Source organism: Pelophylax lessonae, assembly GCF_965119305.1.
Source record: "Pelophylax lessonae genome assembly, chromosome: 5".
Lineage (NCBI taxonomy): Eukaryota > Metazoa > Chordata > Amphibia > Anura > Ranidae > Pelophylax > Pelophylax lessonae.
The window spans coordinates 120,461,714-120,487,615 of NC_138772.1; the positions used below are offsets into that span (position 1 = coordinate 120,461,714).

Genomic DNA, 25,902 nt, shown 5'->3' on the forward strand with positions numbered 1-25,902 from the left:
CTTGCTTCTAAACATTACTGATTGCCTGGCTGGTTTTCAGATTCAATGGCTTCTGTGTTTCCCAGACTCACAAACCTGAACAAGTATGCAGACTGGAAGTTGGGACTTCACTGGCTGCATACTTATCGTAGGTCAGTGATTTAGAAGATATTAAAGCCACAGACAGCCAGCCAGCTAGCTTTTTCAGAAGGAGGTCTGCAACAGCAGGCAACATATTCCATGCTCCATATTCCATTACTGGTTTCCTTTTACTAATTAGATTCTTTAGTTCTCATCTAACAAAGTCAAGTTGTGCCATTAGTATTATATGTCTAAACTTGTATTTGCCAGATTGCTTGTAGAGTAGGGATTGGAAATAGGGATCACTTTGATGCCATAAAATGGCAGTCTAGAAGCCCTGGCACTTCTCAGCTGTGAGCAAGCAAATCTGCAGCAGATTCAACCACATTATCATACAAGGAGATACTAGAAGTGGTTGTAGGGCTAATGCTTTTACGTACTTAAACATACATCTTCTATTCTGCGGTTTATTATCCAGATTGAGATGTATTGGCCTTTAGAGCTGGCTCTTGTATGGGCAGCTATAATCTTAGTCTTGCTGCTGAAGAGAAATATAGAGTTTAAAAGAACTCTAAATAAAACTCAACTACATTAAATGCTCTTCAGATTTAGTAAAAGTGATGTGCAAGAGCCAGTATGGAAGGACATTATGCACCAATATCCCTAAGAATGCTCATTATAATGGAAGATTTAGTCATCCTCAGCAGATAGTGTGTTTCCATTTTAACTTAGCTGGGCCTGATTGCCTTTGTTCTTCCTGACCTTGTTCTTGGGTATCAAAGAGAAGATGGGAATATCAAGAAAGGAAATACACAAAAGACTGAGCAATTACATAAGGGTAGAAGAAAGAAGAAGTTAATAAAGGAAAATTACAGGGTGACGAGCAGAAATAAAGATCTTGTAGTGTTTTATGTCATGTGCATGAATACTTCACCCTTTCTGCAGTCATCCTGATGAATGAAGACGATGCTTTGCGCCTGCTTAGTATGCAATGCTTTTTGGATGGAATGTTACACATATGACAAAGATATCGGCCAGGCATACAAATAAATATCAAGCTGTCATTACAAACCTGATCTTTGTGCAGGGCTCCACCAAAAGCCCAGATAGAGGCAAAGACAAAATACAACTCATACAAGTCTCTTGATGAGTCTGACGGCACATTCTCCGGGGTCAGCAGACAGTCCAGAAGAGAACACAGGGTCTACAGCAGATGAACAATACAGAACAGAGAGTGAACAGCTGTTTAGATTAATGATTATTCCTTTCAAAATGTTTTGGACTCTGATTTACTGAAGATCTTGAGAATCTTTACTCAATGAACTGTAGCTGTGTTCCTTTTTATTATTCAGTTAAGTGCAGATGAAATGAATAAACAGGAACTTGCTTTTTATAAGATTAGATAAAAAAAAAACACACATTTGTTGTACTGTCACTTAAGGTGATTCACATGAAACCTTCACAAATCATAAAACCATTATGAAATCAATATTACTTAAAATTATTTTGGCCATAAATAGTCATAAAGTCCCAAATGTGTAAATCCCAAATCCACCTGTCAGTGAAAGTAATTCTTCTAAGAACACACCGCCACTGTGTGTCAGCCACCAGTGATCCACACGGCCGCTTACCAGACACTTGGACCTCAGATGCAGGGAGGTCTAACAGTGCTTAAGGGATAAAACCCCAAATGGATGGATGGTGACAGCAATTAATCCAAGGCATCCCAGGGTGCCATTACTAAACGGGAATACTGTACTAATACAATGCTAATATATCACACAATGCCTCAATTAGGCACATTAATATTAGTCATACTAAGCCACAGTAATTCCTATTAATAAAATTGTAAAAATATTAGAATAGCCACCTGGTAGAAGAGCCCTCTGATGGATGTAGTCTGTAGCCTATTTACAGTGCCTTGCGAAAGTATTCGCCCCCCTTGAACTTTGCGACCTTTTGCCACATTTCAGGCTTCAAACAAAGATATAAAACTGTAATTTTTTTGTGAAGAATCAACAACAAGTGGGACACAATCATGAAGTGGAACGAAATTTATTGGATATTTCAAACTTTTTTAACAAATAAAAAACTGAAAAATTGGGGGCCGAATACTTTCGCAAGACACTGTAGATGTCACTGTTAGCCTTTACTGCCAACACTGTAGCCCCATGGAAGATGCTCCTTCAGATGAAATACCAGGGAAAGAGCTAATCAGTGGCATCATCACGCCCACCTCAGTAAGGCGCTTGAGTTATGCCTTGTACCTTTACTTGTTTGTGAGTACATACATTTTGTTTTAATAAAGAGTGGTTTGGACGTACTTCGCTATTTGAATTTGCTCTTCTTTTCTTTTGTATGAGTGATTATTGAGGTATTGGTCTGAGCATTCCATCTAATGGAAACATGAGCAGGACAGCCTGGAAGTGTGGAGTGCTAAACCTGGCATTAACTGCTTTCACCATCTATCCATTTGGGGTTTTATCCCTTAGGCCCAGTTCACACTGGTGCGGTCCAAAATTTGCAGTGATTTCTGTGTGTTTCCAGTAGGGATAGACCGATTATTAGCAAGGCCGATATGCACTTTCCCCGATATACCGGAACTGGCCGATATTGACGATATTTTTAGGCCGCCTCCCTCGCCTTGGACAGCCTCATCTGGAGTCGGGACTAGTATCGCGGGAGTGCATCACAGCCAGCCACCCACCAAAGGGTGCCAGCCAGCCAGCCCCACAGGGTGCCAGACAGCCAGCCACCCACCACAGGGTGCCAGACAGCCAGCCATCCACAGACAGTGTGCCAGACAGCCAGCCATCCACAGACAGGGTGCCAGACAGCCAGCCACCCACAGGCCCTGTACCAGTCAGCCACAGGCACTGTACCAGCCAGCCGCCCACAAGCCCTGTACCAACCAGCCACTCACAGCCCCTGTGCCAGCCAACCACCTACCACAGGGTGCCAGCCACCCACCCCCTACAGGGTGCCAGCCACCCACCAACCACAGGGTACCTGCCAGCCAGCCACCCACAACAGGGTGCCAGCCAGCCAGCCACCCACCCACCCACCCACCCACCACAGAGTGCCAGCAAGCCAGCCATTAAGCATTAAACAAAAATTAACATGTTCAGTACCAGATTTCTGTCAAACGATTTAAGCCATACAAAATTAATGTCTCAAATCACACTGAGGTGGGATTCTTGTAAAAATCACTTGTCGTTCCCACACCACACCAGTGTGAACCAGGCCTTAAGCGCTGTTAAATCTCCCTGCATCTGAAGTCTAAATTTCTAGTAAGCAGCTGTGTGGGTTTCTGGTGGCTGGCATACAGTGGTGGTGTAATCTTAGAAGAATTACTTTCACTAATTAGTGGATTTTGGAAATACACACTTAGGACTTTATGAATATTTATAGACAAATTATCATGAATAGTATTGATTTCATAATCTCATTCAATTTAAAAGTTGGTTTTATGATTGTTAAAGGTTTCATGTGAATCTCTTAAAGTGACAGCACAACATATTTGTTTTATTCTATTAAGGTATGTTTAAATATGTGTATTAATTGCTGAGTGCTGTTGTCAAGTGTTTATGTTTGTAGAAGCACTTTTAGTGAAGGTTACATTTGGTTTGTATTTGGAACATATGATTAGGTAACTGAAGTGGATAATCGCTCAATTTATTGAGTGAAGATTCTCCTTTAGATTGTAGTAAAATCATTATTTTTCTCTATACCCATCTGCAGCCAAAATCATTACTGCATTTAAATTAAAAAGAACGGGGTGTTATTTATCAAAGTATCTGAATCAAGAACTGTTCTTTTTGCAGCTTTACCCAGTTCATCCCCGTTCATTTGGCTTGTACTGTAAAGTAGATGAGATCTGATTGGACACTAGCAGAAACAAAAGCAGACACTTCAATACATTCTCTAGAAAGACAGCAGGCCTTAGTATATCTTAAGCCTTGTACACACAATGAGAATATCAGACAAATGATTGTCTGTTTGTTTTTTTTTGCAATCTTGCCTCATATCGAAAATGAAGAGGTTGCTAAACTTACAAAATTCTGGTACGACAGAATACAACTTCCGAAGTGATGTATGTGTTGTATTGTAATGTATTATTTTATTTCCACTTGGTCATGCTCTTTCAAATTCGTTTTCCGGGTGAATACTGTACTGAATAAAAGAAAATCCCGTAATCTGGTGTCGTAGGACACAAATTTTTGTGTTCGTCCCTTCGGATAATTTTGGATGAACTGTCATGATCGGCTCTCGAAAGCTGTGTACTAACAATCCGATTATCATATAATCGCTGTGAAAGCTGACTTTTTCGCCCAATATTCTGATCATGTGTACTAGGCTTTAAATGTAGTGCTTAAATGGGTGTATGCATGAATACTCATGTCCACGCACAAGAACATGTTGTTTAATAGGATCTGTATTTCATAGTCTAATGTTGGTGGTAGATTCATTGATCTGATCATTGGATCACAAAATAGTTTTGTTTTTTTCATAGTATCGAACACTTCTCAATCATTTTTTAACTACCATTTAGCCAATTTTGCAGAAATGAATATGAAAGATATCTGATTGTTTGGAATTTTTTTTTTTTTTTTTTAGCAAGCTGATTGTGCAGTGTATTGAGTAATTAATCAGTTCTGAAACACTCACTTTACTTCTTCCAAAAAAAAAATTGACACTGAAAGTGATAGGACTATTGCAGGCAAGCATACTTAAAATTATTGCTTTAGATATCTGATTGATAAAAACGATTGGATCATATGGTTGACTAAAATCAACTTGTGTTACTAGAATTAGGGCCCATATATATGAGCATCCCTTTAGCTTAACTAGATAGTTTTGCATACATGTACATTTTGTTCTAAAACACTTTATGTGTATATAACAAGTTAATAGTAGGACTTTCATTGGGTGACTGGGTCCTTCTCCACTGGAGTAGCAGGCCCTTTCTTTTCTTTTCCCAATATGTTTCCCAGATTGGTCATGTAGTCTAATGTCACATGACAAGATGCAAGGGCACTGGCTAAGCCTTGTGATTTAATTTAACCACTATAGAACTTTTTGTTAGTAGCAGCAAATTGGAAGCGACTATTGAGGGGGGCATGCCCAGCAATTAAGCCACTGTAGAAAAGTGGAGTTTCAGCTTCAAATTTTGCACACAACCCCTTATTTTGCATTTCAGAGGTGTCTCCCCTTGCAGTAACCTGCTTTATAAATATTTTTTTTAAATATGATTTGACCAGCATGACACAGCAACATACAATATGACACAACAAAATCAGTGTTTATTAGAAAAATAATGTAGTCATCTTACCTGCACCATACTGTTCTCAGAGATAGGGGTGATAGTTTTCAGGACGTTGCTTCTGAACTGTTCTAAACATGGTGGTACATACTTGTCAAACAAAATGGTCAGATTGGCCTTTTCAGTTTGGCTACTTCGGGTCTCTATCCAGGTGTTCACATACCTAATAAGTATAATTCAACAGGGCATGTCACTGCTGCTAACGACTAACATTGCTCAGTATAACTTTTGTTCTGTGTGGCACCATTATACAGCAGCTTTGGCATTCCAGCCAAGGTACCATCTGTGTATGACACAGAAAGGTTTGTACTTACTTGAATGTCACACCCAAAATAAAAAAAGATTACAGGGGGGGGGGGCTTGGCTTGATGGCACGAGTGAATGGCTGCTTAATCCCTCAGCTCTGCACAGCATCCAGCTAAATCGACTGAAAGCAACGTCCCAATGTCCCGGCAGTAACCTGATCGCGATGTCCAAAAAAAAGGAAGGAATATAAATCTCCTAAAAAACTCACCGCCTTCTTTTCTTCTCGGGGCCTCACTACGAGCCAAGATGGCGCCAGCGGGAAGTGCAGTGGCTCGGCATTAATCTCCTCGCTCTCCCTGAGACAGGACTGTCTCTGGCCTCCAGAAAACCCCTCCAGCTCCGGTGAACAGGGTGAGTCATCTCTCCCCAACTCTCCCTCCACATCCAGCCTGGCCAAATCGAGAGCCCTAAGCATACCTAGCTCACTGCAGCACCAGGCCTATTCTCTCTCCTTCCTCCTCAGCAAGCATTAATGCTTGAATCATTCCCTGCATTTCACCAACCCCTGTCAGAACAAACAATGAAAAATATGCTCCTCTCCCTGAGACAGACCTTATACACTGATATGTCTGCAGCTGTCTCATCTCTGTCTGTCACAGTGCAGCAGCAGGACCAAAGGCTTAACACCACTGAAGCTAGAGTTAGTGAACTTTAGAGATCGACCGATTCTCGGCAAAGCCGATATATCGAGGGCCGATATGGACTTTCCCCGATATATCGGAATCGGCTTTTTATTTACCGATATTGATGATATTTCAGGAAAGTGCATGTACCGGAGTGATGCCTGCAGCTAGAGGCATCACCCCGGTACCGGTGTCCATAGCCGACGGTTGGCTGTCTTGTAATGACAACCGATGCGGCTTAGAGACCGCTCGGCTGTCATTCCAAGGAACGGGAGGGGACGTCCCCCCCCCTCCTGCCGCCTTCCGCGGCTCGCCCAGGTCTCCCATCCCATCGGGAGACCCGGGAATTCTACCTTCACCGCCGCCGTCTGACCCTGGTCTCCATTTCTTTGAATTTGGCGCTGCCACGTACCTGGAAGTGATGTCATAACATGACATCACTTCCGGGTACTGGCGGCACCGAATTAAAAAAACTTACAGCATTCAAAACAGCCAAACTTGGCGTTTTGAATGCTTAAGTGCAGAGGAGGGGTTTGGGGTCTTTTAGACCCCCAGATCCCTCCACCACAGTACCTGTAGACATTTAAAAAAAAAAAATGTTTTAATGTCCAAAAATATTGGCAGATATCGGCCAATACCGATACCCGATGACCAAAATATCGGTATCGGCGGTAAAAAAAACAATATCGGTCAATCACTAAATCAAATGGTAGATGCAGTTACAAATCATGAGGAGGAACTCCCACAAATTTAGGTTTAATGAGCTGATCTAGAAGATCGTTCCCGCAGGAACAATATCAAATTCCAGAATGTTCCAGAATCGGTCTCCCAATCACACCTTACTAAATTCCTGCAATCCCTTATGCGTACTCTGGTTCCTGAACTATCTCAGCCTGATCTGGAAATCGATAGAGGACATAGGCTCCCAAAACCCCCCGCCTGCCACCCTCTACACCCAGAGATGTTCTGGCATGCATACATTTCTTCACTGTCAAGGAAAGAGTCACGCAGAAGCAAAAAGAGCGCCCAGACTCCCAGATCCCTTTTCCTTCATAAATCTCTACGCAGACCTATCCACAGTGACTATGGAAAATCACAGACAGCATGCCACAATAACTAAGGCTCTCCAGAATCCCATACAAGTGGGGATTCCCTACCAAACTACTTATCACGCACCAGAACAAGACTCACGCAGTAAGAACCATAGCTATGGGCCTCAAACTACTGAAAGCCTGACACATAATCCCTAAAAACAGTCTGGATCCACGAGAACAACTAATCCATCAAATTGAGAGACCGGGGGAGCCTCCCAGGACGAGTAAGATACTTGGTAGCTTCAATCGTTCCTGATCCTACAAGAGCTGGATTCCTGCAATACCTTTCACTCATTTCCGCCTGCTTGAACAGTTTTGATACAGACCTACCTATGTTAAGTTAAGTCGGTTTACCCCCCGTCAGCTGTTTTGTGAAGTAGTTACTGCCTACTGAGATCAAGTGCATAAACACACTTGGTCTCCCACTTTTTAAATTCCCTCCCAAACCATCCTTATACCAGCCGCTCTCCGTTTCTGAATATTCTAACTGAGCCCACCACCTGAGGTTTCCAGAGCCTCACCACCTTCCCCGACATGGCATTCAAACTTGTTTCCATCAACGCCAGAGGTCTAAACACCCCTCAGAGGAGATCTGCACTACTCAGAGAGGCTAACACCCAAAAGGTGGATACAATCCTAGTACAGGAAACACACTTTGCACTGTCTAAAACCCCCCAGTTCAACCTAAAAAACTTTCAAAAGATCCTCTTAGCTTCCAACTCAAAAAAGAAAAATGGAGTCTTATTAGCGTTCCGAGATTCCCTACAATGCAACGTACATCAAACCACAGCAGACCCTCAAGAACGCTACTTAATTGTGAATTGTGACATTATGACATTCCATACACCTTAGTTAATGTGTATGGTCCAAATAAAAAACAACTCTGCTTTTACAAACAAATCTACAAGAAAATAACCCAAGTTAAACAGAGCAGAATTATAATGCGAGGCGACTTCAATATTGTTGGAGACCCTAATATAGACACCAAGTCTTTGACCCGCCACCAACGCACGTCTCTGAACCCCTTTCTTCAAGCTAACGACTTATTGGATGTATGGAGATGTCACTATGGATAAGAAAAATACTTTTTCTACTTTTCTTCCTCTCAGTTATCCTACTCTCGTATAGACTTTTTCCTCGTTGACAAACAGACGCTACAAGATGTCACAGACTCATCGATTGGAACCATTACGTGGTCTGACCACGCACCAATATCCATCTCCCTAAAGGCATGACCATCAGGTCCTACACGCATCTGGAGGCTCAATACCTCAGTTCTTACCAACCCTGATAATATACAAACCATCACTGTGGAACATAACACCTTCTTTGAACTCAATGATAACCCAGACATTGACAGATTTGTACTTTGGTCTACTTACAAAGCATATATGCGTGGAGTTCTTATCAAACTGCACAGTAAGCTTAAAAAACAGGGGACGCAGCAAATTGAAGAGATCCAATCTCAAATTGGCCACCTAGAAAAGATTAATAAACAATCCCCCTCCCATGACAAAGCTATGGAACTTCTTGCCTGGAGACAAAAACTCTGTTTAATTTTGCACTATAAATTCGAAGCAAACCTTAAAATTAGTAAGGCCAATTTTTATGCCTTGGGCAACGAGGCTATGGCCTTACTCACCAGGCAAGTTAAGGCTCAAAGAACCAAAAGTAAAATTGCATCCCTATATCACCATACTACCAACCGGTTTCTGACCAACCCCCAAGACATAGCTGATGCCTTCAGGGATTACTACTCAACCCTCTACAATTTAACATCAGATTCTACCATCCCCAAACAACGGAATTTCTCAATTTTTATCTTCAGCCAAACTACTGTCCATCACTCAAGACCAACTTCAACAATTATCCCAGCTCTTCACAACTGAAGAAACTCTCAGGGCAAATAAATCTCTCCTCCGCAAAAAAACCCCAGACGAAGACGGCTTTGCCAATGAATATTTCAAACAATTTGCAACCATTCTCTCCCGCTGCCTCACCAATGTCTTCAATTTAGCCGCCTCCTCTGGTGCTTGCCCATTGGATATGTTACGTTAGATTGTTGTAACCATCCCTGAACCAGATAAGGACCCTACTGTAGCAACAAACTATAGACCCATATCGCTCCTTAATACCGACATTAAATTGTTTGCCAAATTGGTGGCATCCAGATTGATGCCCCTTCTCCCGACCTTAATCCACCCAGACCAAGTTGGGTTCGTATGCAAAAGGCAATACTTTCCCTATACTCCCACCCATCAGCAAGAGTATTGTCAGATGGCTCCCTATCTAAACCCTTTGGGATCTCTAATAGCACCCGCCAAGGCTGCCCACTGATCCCCATTATCTTTGCCCTCTTGATGGAACCCTTAGCTTCAATAATCAGAAAAGACCCCGCATCTCTGGAATTCCTTGCAACAACACTGATCATTAGATCAGTCTCTTTGCAGACAACATCATTCTCCTGGTTTCCGACCCATATTAATTCCTTGCCGGCAATTCAAACAATCCTAATTTGGAATAGCATCTCTCTACAAACTGAACTCCAATAAGTCCGTAATTCTCCCTCTGAACCTCCCCGACAAACAAGAAGCTCTACTGAAATCCAGTCTACCCTTCACATGGGCTAACCAATCTATTCCCCATTTAGGGATTAAGCACCCCCAATCTCTCCAACTTCTCTATGACCTAAATTGCAAAGCTTTTCAAACACAACTTCCCCACTTACTTAAACAATTAAGAACCTCTGGTTTATCTAAAATGGTAAAAATAGCATCCTTCAAGATGCATATTCTACCCAAACCACTATACCTCTTCCGAACCATAGTAATGCTGATCCCCCAATCATTTTTATCTTCCATCCATAGGCAGATCACAAAATTAATTTGGGATGGAAAACCCCCAAGATGTGCCCAATACATATTAGTGAGGCATCACAAGCAATGTGGAGTCGGTCTCCCCGATATACGAGCCTACTATTATGCAACTATCCTTGACCAATTATACTATTGGTGGCACCCTTCCCCAGACAAATCGTGGTCAAATATAGAAGCATCATACATTGCGGCCAGCAAACCACTTGATTCCCTCTTCCTCCTCTCAGCAGGCTACCCACCACTTTTAACACCCTCTCCCCCAGCTATTAGAGCATCACTACTTGCCTGGGCCCAATATGCGAGTAAATCAAACCAACCCCTAGACAACCATCCTGTTCCACTCAGAGCACTAGAGAACCTGATCCCTAATCTTAAACTCCAATGCTGGCACACCTCCAGAATTAGGTCTGTACTAGACATCACATCCCAACAATCACTGAAACCCTTCAGTACCCTCCAAAAATAATTCAGCCTCCCTGAGTCCAAAACTTTTACCTGCATCACTTCTTCCAGTCCTCCAAACTCCCTTCTGTAATCTTGATCTCTGATCCGCTCCACAAATTTTATGCTCATCCCAAATACCCAAAGCACGGTATCTCCACTTTGATCATTAAGAGCATTGTTCAAAAGACCCTTCTCCAAAATTACCACCCTTCAAAAATGGGAAACAGAATTAAATATCAAGCCAACTCCCACTATGTGGCAGAAAGCCTTCCAACTCACCCACAAAGCATCTCTATGCTCTAACCACTGGGAATTGTACCAACAAACTATACATATATGGTACTTAACACCACACAGACTAGCAAAAATCTATCCAACATCCACCTCTAGCTGCTGGAGAGCCTGTGGTAGAACAGGCACCTTAGCACACAGCCTTTTTTGCAGATCCCTCAGCTCCTACTGGAAACAGTTTTTCTCCCTGATCTCCTCTTTATCACACACCCATCACACCTTCTCCAGAACTTGCCTTATTACACCTAGGAATAGAAAAGTTCTCGCCTAGATCACGGGTAGTAATTCTACACCTACTACTTGCAGCAAAGTTGCCCCCTTCTCTAGCGTCCACACTGGCGGACCTGAACCTCCAGTGTGAGATGGAAAGAATAGTGGCAAAAAAGAACTTCTCCATGGATAAGTTTCTCTATCAATGGAACTCATGGTTATCCCACCCTAGATGTACTGTCTAAATGTGTTACTTTTTGATTAACACCCTGTTTGGTTATTATGCTGGTTCTTCCTCCCCCCCCTCCTGCCCCCTCTGCCCTACCCCTTCCCTACTACCCCCCCCCTACTGCCCCCCACCCGGAGCGCTCCTGCTATCCATCTCCAGTGATAGCTAGTACCATAAGAACCAAATTGTCCAACGATCTTTCTCTCTATTACACAAAAGATTATATGATATTATCTATTTAAAACTGTCAAGTCATTTTAAAAATTGTCGAAGAGCATACATGACTGTGTAAAGAGGAGAGATAAGCTTTATAGGAGTTAAACTTGGGGGGGTTGAATGTTGCAGGCACTTTCCTTTTAGTGTTGATATATGGCTTAGTGGAGTTGCAGAGACTTCATGAGGGGTTGGATAGCTGCAAGCTTCAGTTGGTGTGCAAAGGATGGAGAAGAAACTTCCCACCACCCTTCCTGCTCTTGGTATTTGGTTCTACTGGATGTCACAACAGCCTGGCAGTTGATGTTTTTTGGAGGCAGTAAAATTCAGGGATAATAGAATGTTTGGGGACCCATTGGTGGTATAGTGTCCTTGGATTAATGGTGGATTAATGGTAGGTTAACTGAGAATATGGTAAATGGAGGTCCCTATGGATAGATAGGATTTTCTCTGAACCGGTGTGTTGGGGCTGAGGCCTATTACACTTAAGGCCTCATGGCACACAAGGCGTTTTTACAACTGCCTTTAGGAGCGCCAGACGTTTTTTTTGCAGCTTTAAAATTCCACTGAATGTTATTCTACGGCCTCATGTACACACGGACATTTTAAAGCTATAAGTGGCATATGCGTTTTCAAGTTGCAAAAAAAAAAAAAAAAAAAAACCCAGGGCCAGTGCGTTACAGCTGTAAAAACATCTGACGCTGCTAAACACATCTTAACACCACATACAATCTTATGCCACATCAGGCATTTTTTTTTCTGACATGTCAAAATCAATGCTTTCCCTATGAGAACCCATTGATTTGAATGGAAGCCGCATCCAAGTCGGATCATGATGATCCGACTTGTGGTGCGAATTGCTCTCTGAGGATCTTAAAGGGGCACTCCCCGCCAAAATGAAAATAAAAATGGCGTGGGGTCCCCCCAAGATTCATACCAGGCCCTTGAGTTTGGTATGAATATTAAGGGGGAACCCCCATGCCAAAAAAAAAAACGGTGTGGGGTTTCCCTTCAAGTCCCCATAGCACAAGTCGCACCACAAGTCGGATCATTGTGATCCGACTTAAATGCGAATTCTATTCAAATCAATGGGGTGAAAGTCGGATTAAAGACAGCTCTCATAGGCAACCACTGATTTTGAATAGAGGCATAGAAACGCTGCTAAAAGCTAACGCGGCTAAACGCACATTAACGCCAATGGAAAAAGCTTCTAAAAGCACGTTTGTACAGCTGCTTTTTCCTGGCATTGGTAATGGCTTTGCAGCTCTTTTTTTTTTTTTTAATGCCCTTTGTGCATGAGGCCTAAGCGTTCCCGCAGATACAAAATAGGATGTGTTTGTTGCCTTTAAAGATCAGCAACCTTTTGCCGGTTTCTGTTTTAACCGCTTGCCGCCCGCCCGCCGTCATATGACGGCGGAGCGGTGCGACCATTATCCTGGGCCGCCGTCATATGACGGCGGCACTTTAAGCAGGGCAGGCGCGCGATCGCGTGCGCGCCGCCCTGCACTGCCGGTGTCGGGGTGTCCCCGGGACACCCCCCGTCACCGGCAGGGGGGAAACAGCCAATGGGCGTGGCTGTTTCCCACGTGATCGGCTGTGTTCCAATGACACAGCCGATCACAATGAAGGCGCCCACTAGATGACCGCGCATGCGCGATCGGGAGCGCGCAGCGCGGTCATGTCGGTGGCACTGTGTTCCGTAGGAACACAGCTGTCACCGGCGGTAGTAAACAGTCACTGACAGTGACTGTTTACTATGTGATCGGCTGTGAATCCATTCACAGCCGATCAGAAAATGTAAACAAAGAGCAGTAACTCAGTGTTACTAGCTCTTCTCCCCTCATACAGTTTCCAGTATGAGGGGAGAAGAGCTAGAAATAGTGAGTTACTGCTCTGTACACATGTCACAAAGTAAAAATCACACTAATAAAGGTCCCCACACAGTCCTCAGCCCCCCCCAATGTCACCTGTCACCCAACAGTCACCTCATCAGTGCCCAGAAATTGACACCCATAACGTTCACATGTGAGCGCAGAGATCGCAGGCAGAATCACTGCGATTCTGCCCGCGATCCGGAAATCATTGCAAATCGCGGGACGCCTGTGCGTTGCCCCTGATTTGCAATAGCACCCCAAACGCTGTGCGATGTTGCCGCCATTTCCGCCTGCCGAATCGCGGTAACATCGCGCAAACATCGCATGACGCCCAAAAAAGGTACAAGAGTTTCTTTGGAGCGTCATGCGTTGTTTGCGCGATGTTACCGCGATTCGGCAGGCGGAAATCGCAGCAACATCGCACAGCATTTGGGGTGCTATTGCAAATCACGGGCAACGCACAGGCGCCCCGCAATTTGCAATGATTTCTGGATCACGGGCAGAATCGCAGTGATTCTGACCGTGATCGCTACGCTCACATGTGAACATAGCCTAAAGTTCACCGGTCACCAGAGACTGCCATCAGTACCGCCATGCACCATCGCCCGTCACCTGTCACCCATCAGTGACCATCGCCCGTCACCTGTCACCCCATCAGTCATCGTCACCTGTCACCCCATCAGTCATCGTCACTTGACACCCCATCAGTGATCGTCACTTGTCACCCCATCAATCATCGTCACATGTCACCCCGTCAGTGACTGTCATCTGTCACCCCATCAATCATCGTCATCTGTCACCTCATCAATCATCATCACCTGTCACCTCATCAATCATCGTCACCTGTCACCCCATCAATCATCGTCACCTGTCACCTCATCAATCATCGTCACCTGTCACCCCATCAGTCATCGTCACCTGTCACCCCATCAGTCATCGTCACCTGTCACCCCGTCAGTCATCGTCACCTGTTTGCCATATACATGCAATCACTTACTGACCGCCTAACGACTATATGTGTCGGCCATTAAAAGCTAAATACTAGGGTTATGGCAGCAGATAGCCCCCATAACCTCGGTATTTTTTGAAACGGCGGGCGGTCGGCTTTCAGATAAGGGTGGTCTCAGTGGCGAATTCGCCGCGGAATTACCCTTACGGTGCAGGGAAAGAGGTGCCCCCCTCCTGCCGCGTCCCAGACGTTTTCCCAGCTTACCGGACCCGCCGGCAGCGGGGAAAACTATCCGGTCCCGGATCCTCAGAGACAGGAAGTCGAGTGAGGGCAAGATGGCCCTCACTCAACTCTATGGTCTTGGAGGACCGGAGCTACGTCAAAAGACGTTGCCTAGCAACCGGTTTAAAGGGCCGCTTTTTTTTTTTGCTTTTTTTTTTCCCCTCTTTCAACAATTTTTTTTTTTTTTTTCTTTTTTAGTGTAGTTGTGAGGTGTGAGGTCTTTTTGACCCCAGATCTCACAATAAAGAGGACCTGTCATGCCTATTTCTATTACAAGGGATGTTTACATTCCTTGTAATAGGAATAAAAATGATCAAAACATTTTTTTTTTTTAAACTGTGTAAAAATAAAAAAATAATAAATAAAATAAATAGGAAAAAAAAAAAAAAAAAATTAAAGCGCCCTGTCCCCGTTAGCTCGCGCGCAGAAGCAAACGCATACGCAAGTCCCGCCCACATATGTAAACGGTGTTCAAACCATACATGTGAGGTATCGCCGCGATCGTTAGAGCGAGTGCAATAATTTGAGCCCTAGACCTCCTCTGTAACTCTAAGCTAGTAACCTGCAGAAATTTTTAAAATGTTGCCTATGGGGATTTTTAAGTACCAATGTTTGGCGCCATTCTGTGAGCATGCGCAATTTTGAAGCATGACATGTTGGGTATCTAATTACTCGGCGTAACATTATCTTTCATATTATGGAAAAAATTGGGCTAAATTTACTGTTTTCTTATTTTTTAGTTCAAAAAAGTGAATTTTTTTCAAAAAAATCGCATTTGGAAGACTGCTGCGCAAATATGGTGTGATAAAAAATATTGCAACGATCTCCATTTTATTCTCTAGGGTCTCTGCTAAAAAAAAATATATAATGTTTGGGGGTTCAAAGTAGTTTTCTAGCAAAAAAAATTATTTTAGCTTGTAAACACCAAGTGTCAAAAATAGGCCCAGTCTTAAAGTGGATAAATGGACAACTTTGTGTAAAGCGCTACTTGGATGTGAGGCCTATGTATGTGGCCAGGCTGTGAAAAAGTGTTACACATGTGGTATCGCCATACTCGGGAGGAATAGCAGAATGTATTTTGGGGTGCAAGTTTTGCTATGTACATGCGATGTGTTAGAAATATTGCATAAATGGACAGCTTTGTGTAAAAAAAATGTGTTTTCATTTTCTTTCCACATTTTCCAAAAACTTGTGGAAAAAAATGACATATTCAAAAGACTCATTATGCCTCAAAAATTATACGTTGGGCTGTTTGCTTTCCAAAATGGGGTCATTTTATGGGGGTTTCCATTGTCCTGGTGCTCCAGGGCCTTCAAAAGTGCGATAGGTTGTCAGGAAATGATATGTGTAATTTGTGCTCCTAGAATGCCGGACGCTGCTACTCGGATGTTAGGCCTCTGTATGTGGCCAGGCTGTGAAAAAGTCTCACACATGTGGTATCGCCATACTCAGGCGGAGTAGTAGAATGTGTTTTGGGGTGTAGTTGCAAGTATACATGTGCTGTGTGAGAGAAATAACCTGTTAATACGGCAATTTGTAAAAAAAAAAAAAATAAAAAAAAAAAAATCTTCATTTTGCAAAGCATTGTGGGAAAAAATTACAACTTCAAAAAACTCATCATGCCCCTTATTAAATACCTTGGAATGTCTACTTTCCAAAAAGGGGTCATTTGGGGGGTATTTGTACTTTCCTGACCTTTTAGTGTCTCAAGAAATGAGATAGGCCTTCAGTACATCAGGTGTGATCAAGTGTGATCAATTTTCAATGAATAGCACCATAACTTGTGGACTCTATAACTTTCACAAAGACCAAATAATATACACTTATTTGGGTTTTTTTTACCAAAGATAAGTAGCAGTATAAATTTTGGCCAAAATTTGTGAAGAAAAATGACTAATTTGCAAAATTTTATGACAGAAACAAAGAAAAATGTGTTTTTTCACGATATTTTCAGTCTTTTTTTATTTATAGCACAAAAAATAAAAAACCCAGTATTGATCAAATACCATCAAAAGAAAGCTCTATTTGTGTGAAAAAAAGGACACAATTTTTGTATGGGTACAGTGTTGCATGACTGAGTAATTCTCAGTCAAAGTGTGAGAGCGCTGAAAGCTGAAAATCGGTCTGGGCAGGAAGGGGGTGAAAGTGCACTGTAGGCAAGTGGTTAAGGAATGTTTTTATATTTAAAGGAGGATCTTCAGTCATTTTTGAAAAAAAGTTTAAAGTCAGCAGCTACAAATATTGCAGCTGCTAATTTTTAACATGGAACTTCACTCTCTCAATCAACATTGACTATTTTATTATCCTTATCCAGCTAGCATTAATAAATAGATAGCAAAGTTTATCATATTTGCTTGTTTTAAATTTTTTTTTTTACATTTCTTCAGGTATTTCCTGCTTTCAATGCCTAAGCAAATGATGTCATACATCCCAGGAGTCTTCAGTGGTGGATGAGGGGAGGGGGGCTATCTCAGCTAAGCACGCCCTCCTGCCTGCATACCCGAGCTAAGGGCAGGTTGATTCCAGGAAGTAAATGCTACATTAATCATCCCCCCTTACTCAAGATGACCACGGCCAGAAATGCTAGGGGGTTGTTTTTCAAAACAATTTCTTAACAAAATAAAACATGGAGATATGGAGTTATGGGAGAGTTTGCTTTGAATATTAAAAATGAATTTTGGTTTGTGGTGCTCAGATGAAGTGTAATTCCGCTTTAATAAAGAAATACTTACCTGTCCAGGGATCCAGCACTGTTCTCACCCGGGCCGGTTCTACACTGGTCATAGTGTCCCTGTCGCTGCCAAGTTGACTGTGGGAAGCCGGCTGAGACTCCTTGTGGCTTCACAGCTGGCTTTTCACTATGCCTGCGTGAGCCAGGCTATGCCCTGTGAATGGTCTCGCAGAATCCTGGGTCCTGTGGCGTGTTCAAGGAGGTTGTGGGCAAAGGAGAAAACTTCAGCTGGGTTTGTATAGGCAATTCCAATAGAAGTGGGAGCAGGTGCAAAACTGACATCTGACAAAACTAGGTACCTATTCGTCCATGAAAAAAAAGATCCAAAAGTGGAAGAAGAAGGGGGGGGGGGGGATCATTAGAACTTCCCTTTAGTGGTGAAGCTCCACTTTTGTCTTTTATTGTTAATAGAATTCTGTGATTACCATTTTGACTGCAAACTTTGGTGTGGTCTATTTCATTTAGTAGATTTATTAGGAGGTTGGGTTTGGGGATCGATTATTCAAGTAACTAATGTCAAAGTTTGGGACATCTATTCTACATTAGTCAAGAGTAGAACTTAGTAAGCGTGAACGTAAAAAGAAAAGAGACTGCAAGCTTTATGGACATTGTAAACTCAGGGGTGAGACTAATAGCGGTAACAATGATATTCGATAGTGCCCATAGTCAATAATAGGTAAACATGCCTTAAACCAGTTATCTAAACATTCATATTTAAAACAAAAACTTCTTTACTTTGTAAGAATGCTGATATTTTCTCTCTTGTAATACTCATATTAAAATACATATTTTGGATTGCAGAAAATGTTGCTGTCCTCTTAGAAATAGCAGAACACAAGAATCGTGCAATAGTTAACTTTCAAAAAACTATATATTTTTTTTTTTTTTTAAACTATATATTACAAATGAACCAAATTGTTTGCAAATTAAACATCCAAAATACTGTAAGGTCCACATTAATTAATGGTTGGACTTAAAAAAAAAAATCCTCCTAACACAACATATCTTTTAGAAATCTTTCAAAATGTTTGGATAGCAAGTAGCCAGTGAATGTATATCTGATGTCAGGGGATGGATGCTGTAGAAAGGATGGGTTCACACATGTCCGGCTGTGGTTTGCAGTCCAGAGTCTGGTGCATTTCTGTTCAGCAGTTCAGGTGCGATTCAAGCAAAAATTCACACCTGAACCAGGCCCAAAAAAGCACAGGACCCTTTTCAAAATGGCACCATAGCCGCTCCAGACATGGCTCCTGTGAGAGCTGGTCACATTCAAAATGCATCCAATTCGCATATATGTGAACCCAGCCTAAGACAGTAAATTAACTGTTTACCTGGACTTAAGTAGATGCAAATACATAATCCTTCACAAGTGCCTTTACCTGCTAGAACACTTGCTAAAGTATGAGCCCAAAGTCATTACCTCTAATCCAATAGGGGACCCTAATTTGTAACAGTTAATATAATAGTAATAGAGGTTTAACATTTCAGTTTACAGTCTTGAGGCATGTTAAAAAAGTAACACCTAGCTGAGAGAACACACCAATCTAACTTTACCATTTATTAACTTTTGTTTTAATACTTATAATTCATGTATTTAATATAATTGTACAGTTTTTTGAGTCACTTACGGATTCCATCCAAGATCCTGGGGGTTGACATAGAGAATTCCAGCTCTAGAAACAGTAGCTGGTGTGGCAGTTCTTAAATGATGGATCTCGAAAACTAGACGCATGGTTGGAGACAGAGGGATTCTCTCATTACTTGCAAGTGTCAAAACCTTGAAATAAATAAAAGAATCGAGTCACACATGTGTTCTAAACATCATTTCCCTTAATGTATGCCCAGTTTCAAAGTTATGATAAATCAAATAAAGTAAAAAGAGCTAAATGGTAGAAAGTAAAAATTAACTTTTTGAATTGCTTACTGCAGAGAAGCCCAAAATGACAATCGAGGCCCATCTGGTGGATAGGGGGCCACTTAGGGGCCCAAGGCTGTTGACAATCTGGGCTGCCCTGGAGATATTCATTTTAAAATGCCTGAAGTAGAACTATAGGCAACATTTTTTTTTATTCATTTTGGACAAAGTAAGGAAGGATTATAACCCATGTAGGGTTTATTTTTGCCATATGTGTCTCATTGGAGAGATTTACCTTCACTTCCTGTCCAATAGCCAAAATAGGAAGTGAGAAGAAACTCCTGAAAATTCCTGCAAGAGGGAATCTCTTGGGGCCCCATAGGTCACCAGAACTAGTCTCCCCAGTGAAAGATTTCCCCTCTAATACTTTTCTGGGGACAACCCAAAATGTGAGATTTTCTTTCACTGATTTATTATTTATTTATTATTTATTATTATTATTATTTATGATTTATTATTATTTACCCATTTATTGATAATGGTAAACATGGAAAAACAGGGCAAATAATGATGGCAAATAATGAGGGCGACTCTCCCTAACAGGGACACAGACAGCAATACAAACTGGCAGTTCTAATTTGAGTATTTTACCCATATCTTTAAATGTCTTTCTACTTAATAGCTTAATAAAAAATTGTTATTTAAAAAAAAAAACAAAACTTTTCTATCCATTCTATCCACAACTAAAAAAAAAGTTTTGCCTTTAGGTATACTTTAAGAATGCTTAAATATTTAGGGCTTGTAGAATGAGATGAGGTGTTATTCTACAGGTTGGAGGACCCAATCCTATTCTACCAACCTTTGAAATGGGACTGGGTCTACCAGCCTGTGAAAATGGACTGGGTCCACTGCCCTGTTGAAAGGGACAGGTACTGGGTCCACTGGCATGTGGAATAAGACTGGGTCTACTAGCCTGTGGAATGGGAATGGCTTACTTGCCTTTGGAATGGGACTGGTCCACTGGCCTATGGAATGGGACTGGGCCCAACTGAATACATTGGCCTGTGGAATAGGGCTGAATCAACTGGTCTTTGAAATTACATTGGGTCCAATAGACTTTATAATGGGACTGGGTCCACTGGCCTGTGAAATGAGACTCGCTCCAGAAATTTGCGAAATGGGACTTGGTATAGCTGGTTGTTATATAGGATACGATCCAGCAGGTTGTGCAATGGGAACTGGGTGGCTTGTGGAATGGGCCTGTGTCTGGGGGCCTGTGGAATGAAAGTGGGTCAACTGGTCCTACTAAAATCACAGGTGCTACAATACCATCAACAATTAAGTCACAAATGTAGTGAATCACAAAACAAATGATCACAAAATGGCTTCATCTGGCTCTCCACCCATCAGGAAAGCCTATCTAACATGTTTCACCCGTGCAGGGATTAACCGTAGGGTGGAAGATGTTAGAGGACCTTTCCTGATGGGTGGGGAGTCAGCTGAAGCTATTTTGTGATCATTTGTTTTGTGATTCACTATATGAGTGTTCATTTTAGGGAACATTTGTGGCTATATAGTAGGGCTTAACATGCTCTTATCAGTGACCCTGCAGCAGGGTTTGAGCTGGCTGGTATATCTGACAAGAGCATGTGAGAGGTACTGCTTTTCATTTGGTTTATAACAGTAAAGCAGCAAAACTTGATATTCCCAATAAATAGAACCTTATTTTACCACTGTTGTTGTTAGAAATTATAAGGGATCACAATAACCAATGCTCACTTCAGAAAATATGGTAAAAAAGCGCAGCGCTAAAAAAATTCCAATGAATACAAAATTCTAAACATAAAAGTGCAAAAGTGCCAACATTTCATAAAAATGACAATAAAGTCCATATAGTGTAAATAAAGTCCACACAGATATATAATGTAGAAAAGAAATGGAATGAAGATCCCAGTTAATCTTGCCATTATTCGTATTTAAATCACCACTGTGTACGTCCACCACTCTTATAGGTTCACTGCTTACCAGAGATTGTGGACTCAGGTACCATAAGCACTGAGTCAACTGCATCAAGGTATAACCAGGGGTGGCGCGTGCAGGTAGCTCTAGAAGTATCACAACTTAATTCCACGGCAGGACCATATAGTTCAACGCACTGCACAAGACTGTTCCTTGAGTGGCGGTCCTGCCGTGGAATTAGGTTGTGATACTTCCAGAGATACCTGCACGCGCCACCCCTGGTTATACCTTGATGCGGTTGACTCAGTGCTTATGATACCGGAGTCCCTATTCTCTGGTAAGCAGTAAATCTGTAAGAGTGGTGGACGGTACACAGTGGTGATTTAAATATGAATGGTGGCAAGATTAACTTATACCACAAAGTTTGCACTAGGATCTTAATTCCATTTCTATTCTACATTATATATCTTTATGGACTTTATTTACACTATATGGACTTTATTGTTCTTTTATGAAATGTTGGCACTTTTGTGTTTATAGTTTTGTATCCTTTGGAATTTGGGGTAAGCAAATTCCAATGAATACAAATAATATCATTTTATATTCATTGGAGTAAGCAAGTGTCCAGTGAAAGTTCGTGGAGGGTGCTCTTTAATTCAAAATATCCAGGTGACTTATGTGCAAAATGAGTGAGTTTCACGCCCCCAGGTGAGATTCACTAACCAGACAATGTTGACCCCTGTACAGTACTGCTTACTAATTTTTTCCATTCATTTTTTGTGATTATTTTTCACAAATTTTCACTGGACACTTGCTTATATAAGGATCTTTATTATTACCACTTGTTTGAGTTTTCTTTGCTTGGATAATACAGATTTATTAGATCTTATTTTATATGGTCACATGGTTCAATTTCTATTAGAATACATTTTTACCAGTTTTTTGTTGTAATATTTGTCACATTTTGAAGGTCTTGAATTATTTCCATGTGCTGTGGTGTTGTTTTGCAAATTTTCTGAGATATTGATTGATGAGCAGCAGCAGGAACAATTGAGGTGTGAGACATTTAGCTAAGCGCAGGGTAGACGTTTACAGTCACTAATTTGATAAGCACTGATCATTGTTTGACTTAAGAACAAGTTGGACTTACGAACGAGCTCCCAGGACGAAACTCGTTCGTAAGTAGGGGACTCAGGCCGGCCATACATGGTTCGAATCCTGGTCAGTTCAGCAGGAATCGACTGAGATTCTAACCAGTAATGGGCTGGCTGAATGTACCAAGTTGCCGGATGCTCTAGCGATTATCACTCTCTTCTCCTGGAAGGGATGGTTTACCCCCCCGCTCGCACCGTGTGTACCGTATTTCTGTAAAGATGCTATACGTACATATGATTACCTATACTCATTTCCCAGACCACACCTGGATACTGTTTATTGCAATAAAATACAGATTAATTTGTGTATCTATGCATTTTAAATACAATTTGTAACTAATAAGGATCTTCCAAAAGAATTTGCTTGACATACAGATTCAGCGTATTAGCACCACAAAAAAGAATAAATTCTTATGACGATATACAGTAGTATGACACAATCATTTTGCTGACAGTCAGTTTTGCTCTGTAATACTGCTATCACAGTTACAAAAAATGTTTACAGTATCCGTTTACTTTTTTTATATTTTATCTACCTTATTGTCATCCATGACTGTGTTCAGTGATTCAATCCACATTGGATCAATGTCACCATCTAGTACAATCCATTTAGGTCCATCATGAGTTATGTTAGCCTGTTCTCTCATCAGACTTGAAAAAAGACCTGGAAATGGCCAAGCAAACAATTCAGCAAAAAACAATATTAATTTGTAGTAAACAAACCTACACAGATATTCAGAAATGAACCTTTTGTATGTATGTTTATGCACTTTAAAATAAAAAACAAATACTTAGAATATAGGATCTAATGTCAGATCATTACAGTTTGCGAAGATTTATGTAAGTGGATTTAATGCTACTCATCTGAGTTTGAAACAGCTACAATCTAGCACATTGGATCAACATGTCAAAATGTGTTCATAGCACTGTCAAATTGTCAAACTGTCAGATGGGCTTATTTGTTCAATTCTTTAAATGCTTTGTCAATTTGTCAATTATCAATGCTACAAAGGCCAGCAAAGAAAAGTGTGCTGGCACTAGAGGAACTGACCGCAAGACAGATAGTCCTTCCAGATATTGGGGTAGTATGATTGGTAACCATTGCTTTGCCCTAATTTCTCCAATCCCTAATGCTTTGCCCTGATCCCCACCATATGCTTAACTTCCTTTGCCTCTCTGTCATTTTGTTCAGCCAAATACCTCATACTTCTGGGTAAAAAGGAACATGTGACTCACTTCATGTTAAATAGGTACTTTTAAATAGGGAATCCATAGCCCTGTGTATACTAAGATTACAGCAACTTGTTGCTTATATGGGTTTTTTGTGATCCCTGAATGGAGCAAAGGAGGAGCAAAAGAAAGGTAAATATGTACTGCTGGAAGGGCTAAAGTAAACAGAACCAGTTGCTTGGCTCTCCATTAAATTATGGTGTCTGACTGCCTTGATGAATTCTCCATAGGGTTATGTACAGACAGATGCTGGAAGCAGTGCATATGAATAACCAGGTGAGGCCTGGGTGTCTTTCCAGCAGTTCAATTAATTACGGATGTTAGTCTAGGGAAGTCAGAAATTGTTTTCAAGTTGGGATCTGGAAAGCTATGTAAGCCAGAAAAACTCACCAAGGGTCCCTTTATGGTGTCTCTCTGGAGTCTGAACATACTGTACCTTTAAGTATAATGTAAGATGAGGTTGATTTACTAAAGGCAAATGAACAGTGCACCTTAAAACTGCAGTTTTTCCAGAGCATGGTGAATAGGAGAAGAGCTGCTGACTTCCATCATCCAAGCATGTGCAAGTGAAAATGCCCTTTTTTTTCCCCTGTGCATGTGATTGGGTATTCTTTGCAAAATTAACCTTCATCTCATTTACAAAGCTCTGGAGTAACTGCACTTGCAGAGTGCATAGTCTTTTTGGCTTTAGTAAACCAACCCCTATATGTACATGATACACATCTCGAGTAACCATGGGCTCTCAGTTTGGGGTACAGTTGATAATTAAGGGTGACCATGTATGGGCTATCATTCAGCAAGTACAGATGATAGAGTAGCGGGGGGTGAGAATCACTGTCAGGTTTTAATGGGTGCCTGTGTCCCTCATAAGAAAGATCAATCCTCTATATGTCCTGAAGACCACTGCCCCTGGGACTGAAAGTAAGTAAAAATCTAACATTTTGAGTTGTTCCTGAAACTGAAATAAAGGTAAGGTAGTCCAATGAGGATACTTATTCCAGTGATAACTGCTGTACATGTTGTGTCTACAGGAAAGGAAGTGAAAGAAAATCTCCCTAAAGGGACACAGATGGCAAGAAAAAAGGCAGGGATTTTAACCATTTCCTACTCTATCCAAAATAAAAAATGTGATTTTTGTACAGCGCTCCATAAGTCATAACTAGTGGGTTATATTGCCCCCTTCAGATGTAGGACTAGGCAGAATAAAAAACACCTGGCTACGCCCACGGGCCATCCTCAGCTTGGTATATAACCCCCATCTCTGCTCTAGGTGTTCAATTTAGTAGCAAGCAGTATTAGATGTATCAGAACTCCAAAGTTTAGAACTCAGAAGTATCAGAACTCTCTACTAGTGGGACGTCCAAAAGCAGTGGCAAAAGGAAAATGAGGGGTGGGGAAAATAACCCAAGGCTAAACATAAGAGCCCTTAACCAGGACACAGGTGCCTTAACTGGGTCACAGGAGCCCCGTCTGAAAAAATAAAGGTTTAAAGAAAAAAACACCTCTCAAGAGAGAACAGCCCTTCTTAAACAGCAACCTGCAAAACTTTGCGGCCAAAAGAAGCATCCGCAGATGCCAAAGTATCTACCTTGTAGAATTTTGTAAATGTATGCACGGACGACCAAAGTGGCCGCCTTGCAAACTTGCGATATTGAAGCCTGATGACGAAAGGCCCAAGAAGCATTCAGCGCCCGAGTAGAATGCGCCGTGACAGGGAATGCCGCAAATTCCGAAACCGTGCAGTTGGAGTCAATAGCCACCAAGAATTTCACCTTCTGGGATAACGTAGGCAAGGAAATCTCCAGAATATTCTCAAATGGAGGTTTCTGGAGAACCGAAAACACAAAATTGAAATCCCATGGCGGCAAAAGCGACCGTACAGGTGGAGCCACATGTCGAACCCCCTGAATGAAGGTACAAACGAAGGAGTGCATGGCTAGGGGTCACTGAAAGAAGATTGCCAAGCCAGACACCTGGCTTTTGATGATACTCAAGGCCAACTTCTGATCAACGCCGTGTTGAAGAAAGGTTAAGACCTGAGCAACAGAAAAGGATCAAGGATGAGCGCCAATCGACTCACACCAAGAAATGTACGCTTTCCACGTACAATGGTATATCTTGCTGGAAGACGACTTCCTCTTCTTCACCACAGTAGGGATCACTGATCCAGACAGACCTAAATCCCTCAATACCTGGTTT

At 41.7% G+C, this 25,902-nt stretch overlaps 1 protein-coding gene across 1 annotated transcript in view; it reads right to left on the reverse strand.

Moving 5' to 3' along the window:
- The window catches only part of DNAH11 (dynein axonemal heavy chain 11), a 420,238-nt gene that overhangs the window by 189,610 nt on the left and 204,726 nt on the right, over positions 1-25,902 (reverse strand). Inside the window, exons 42-45 of the mRNA XM_082257534.1 lie at positions 23,010-23,137; positions 19,134-19,282; positions 5,393-5,546; positions 1,133-1,264 (exon numbers count right to left, since the gene is read on the reverse strand). Of these exons, the coding sequence (XP_082113660.1) occupies positions 1,133-1,264; positions 5,393-5,546; positions 19,134-19,282; positions 23,010-23,137 (563 nt within the window). The remainder of the gene's footprint in view (positions 1-1,132; positions 1,265-5,392; positions 5,547-19,133; positions 19,283-23,009; positions 23,138-25,902) is intronic.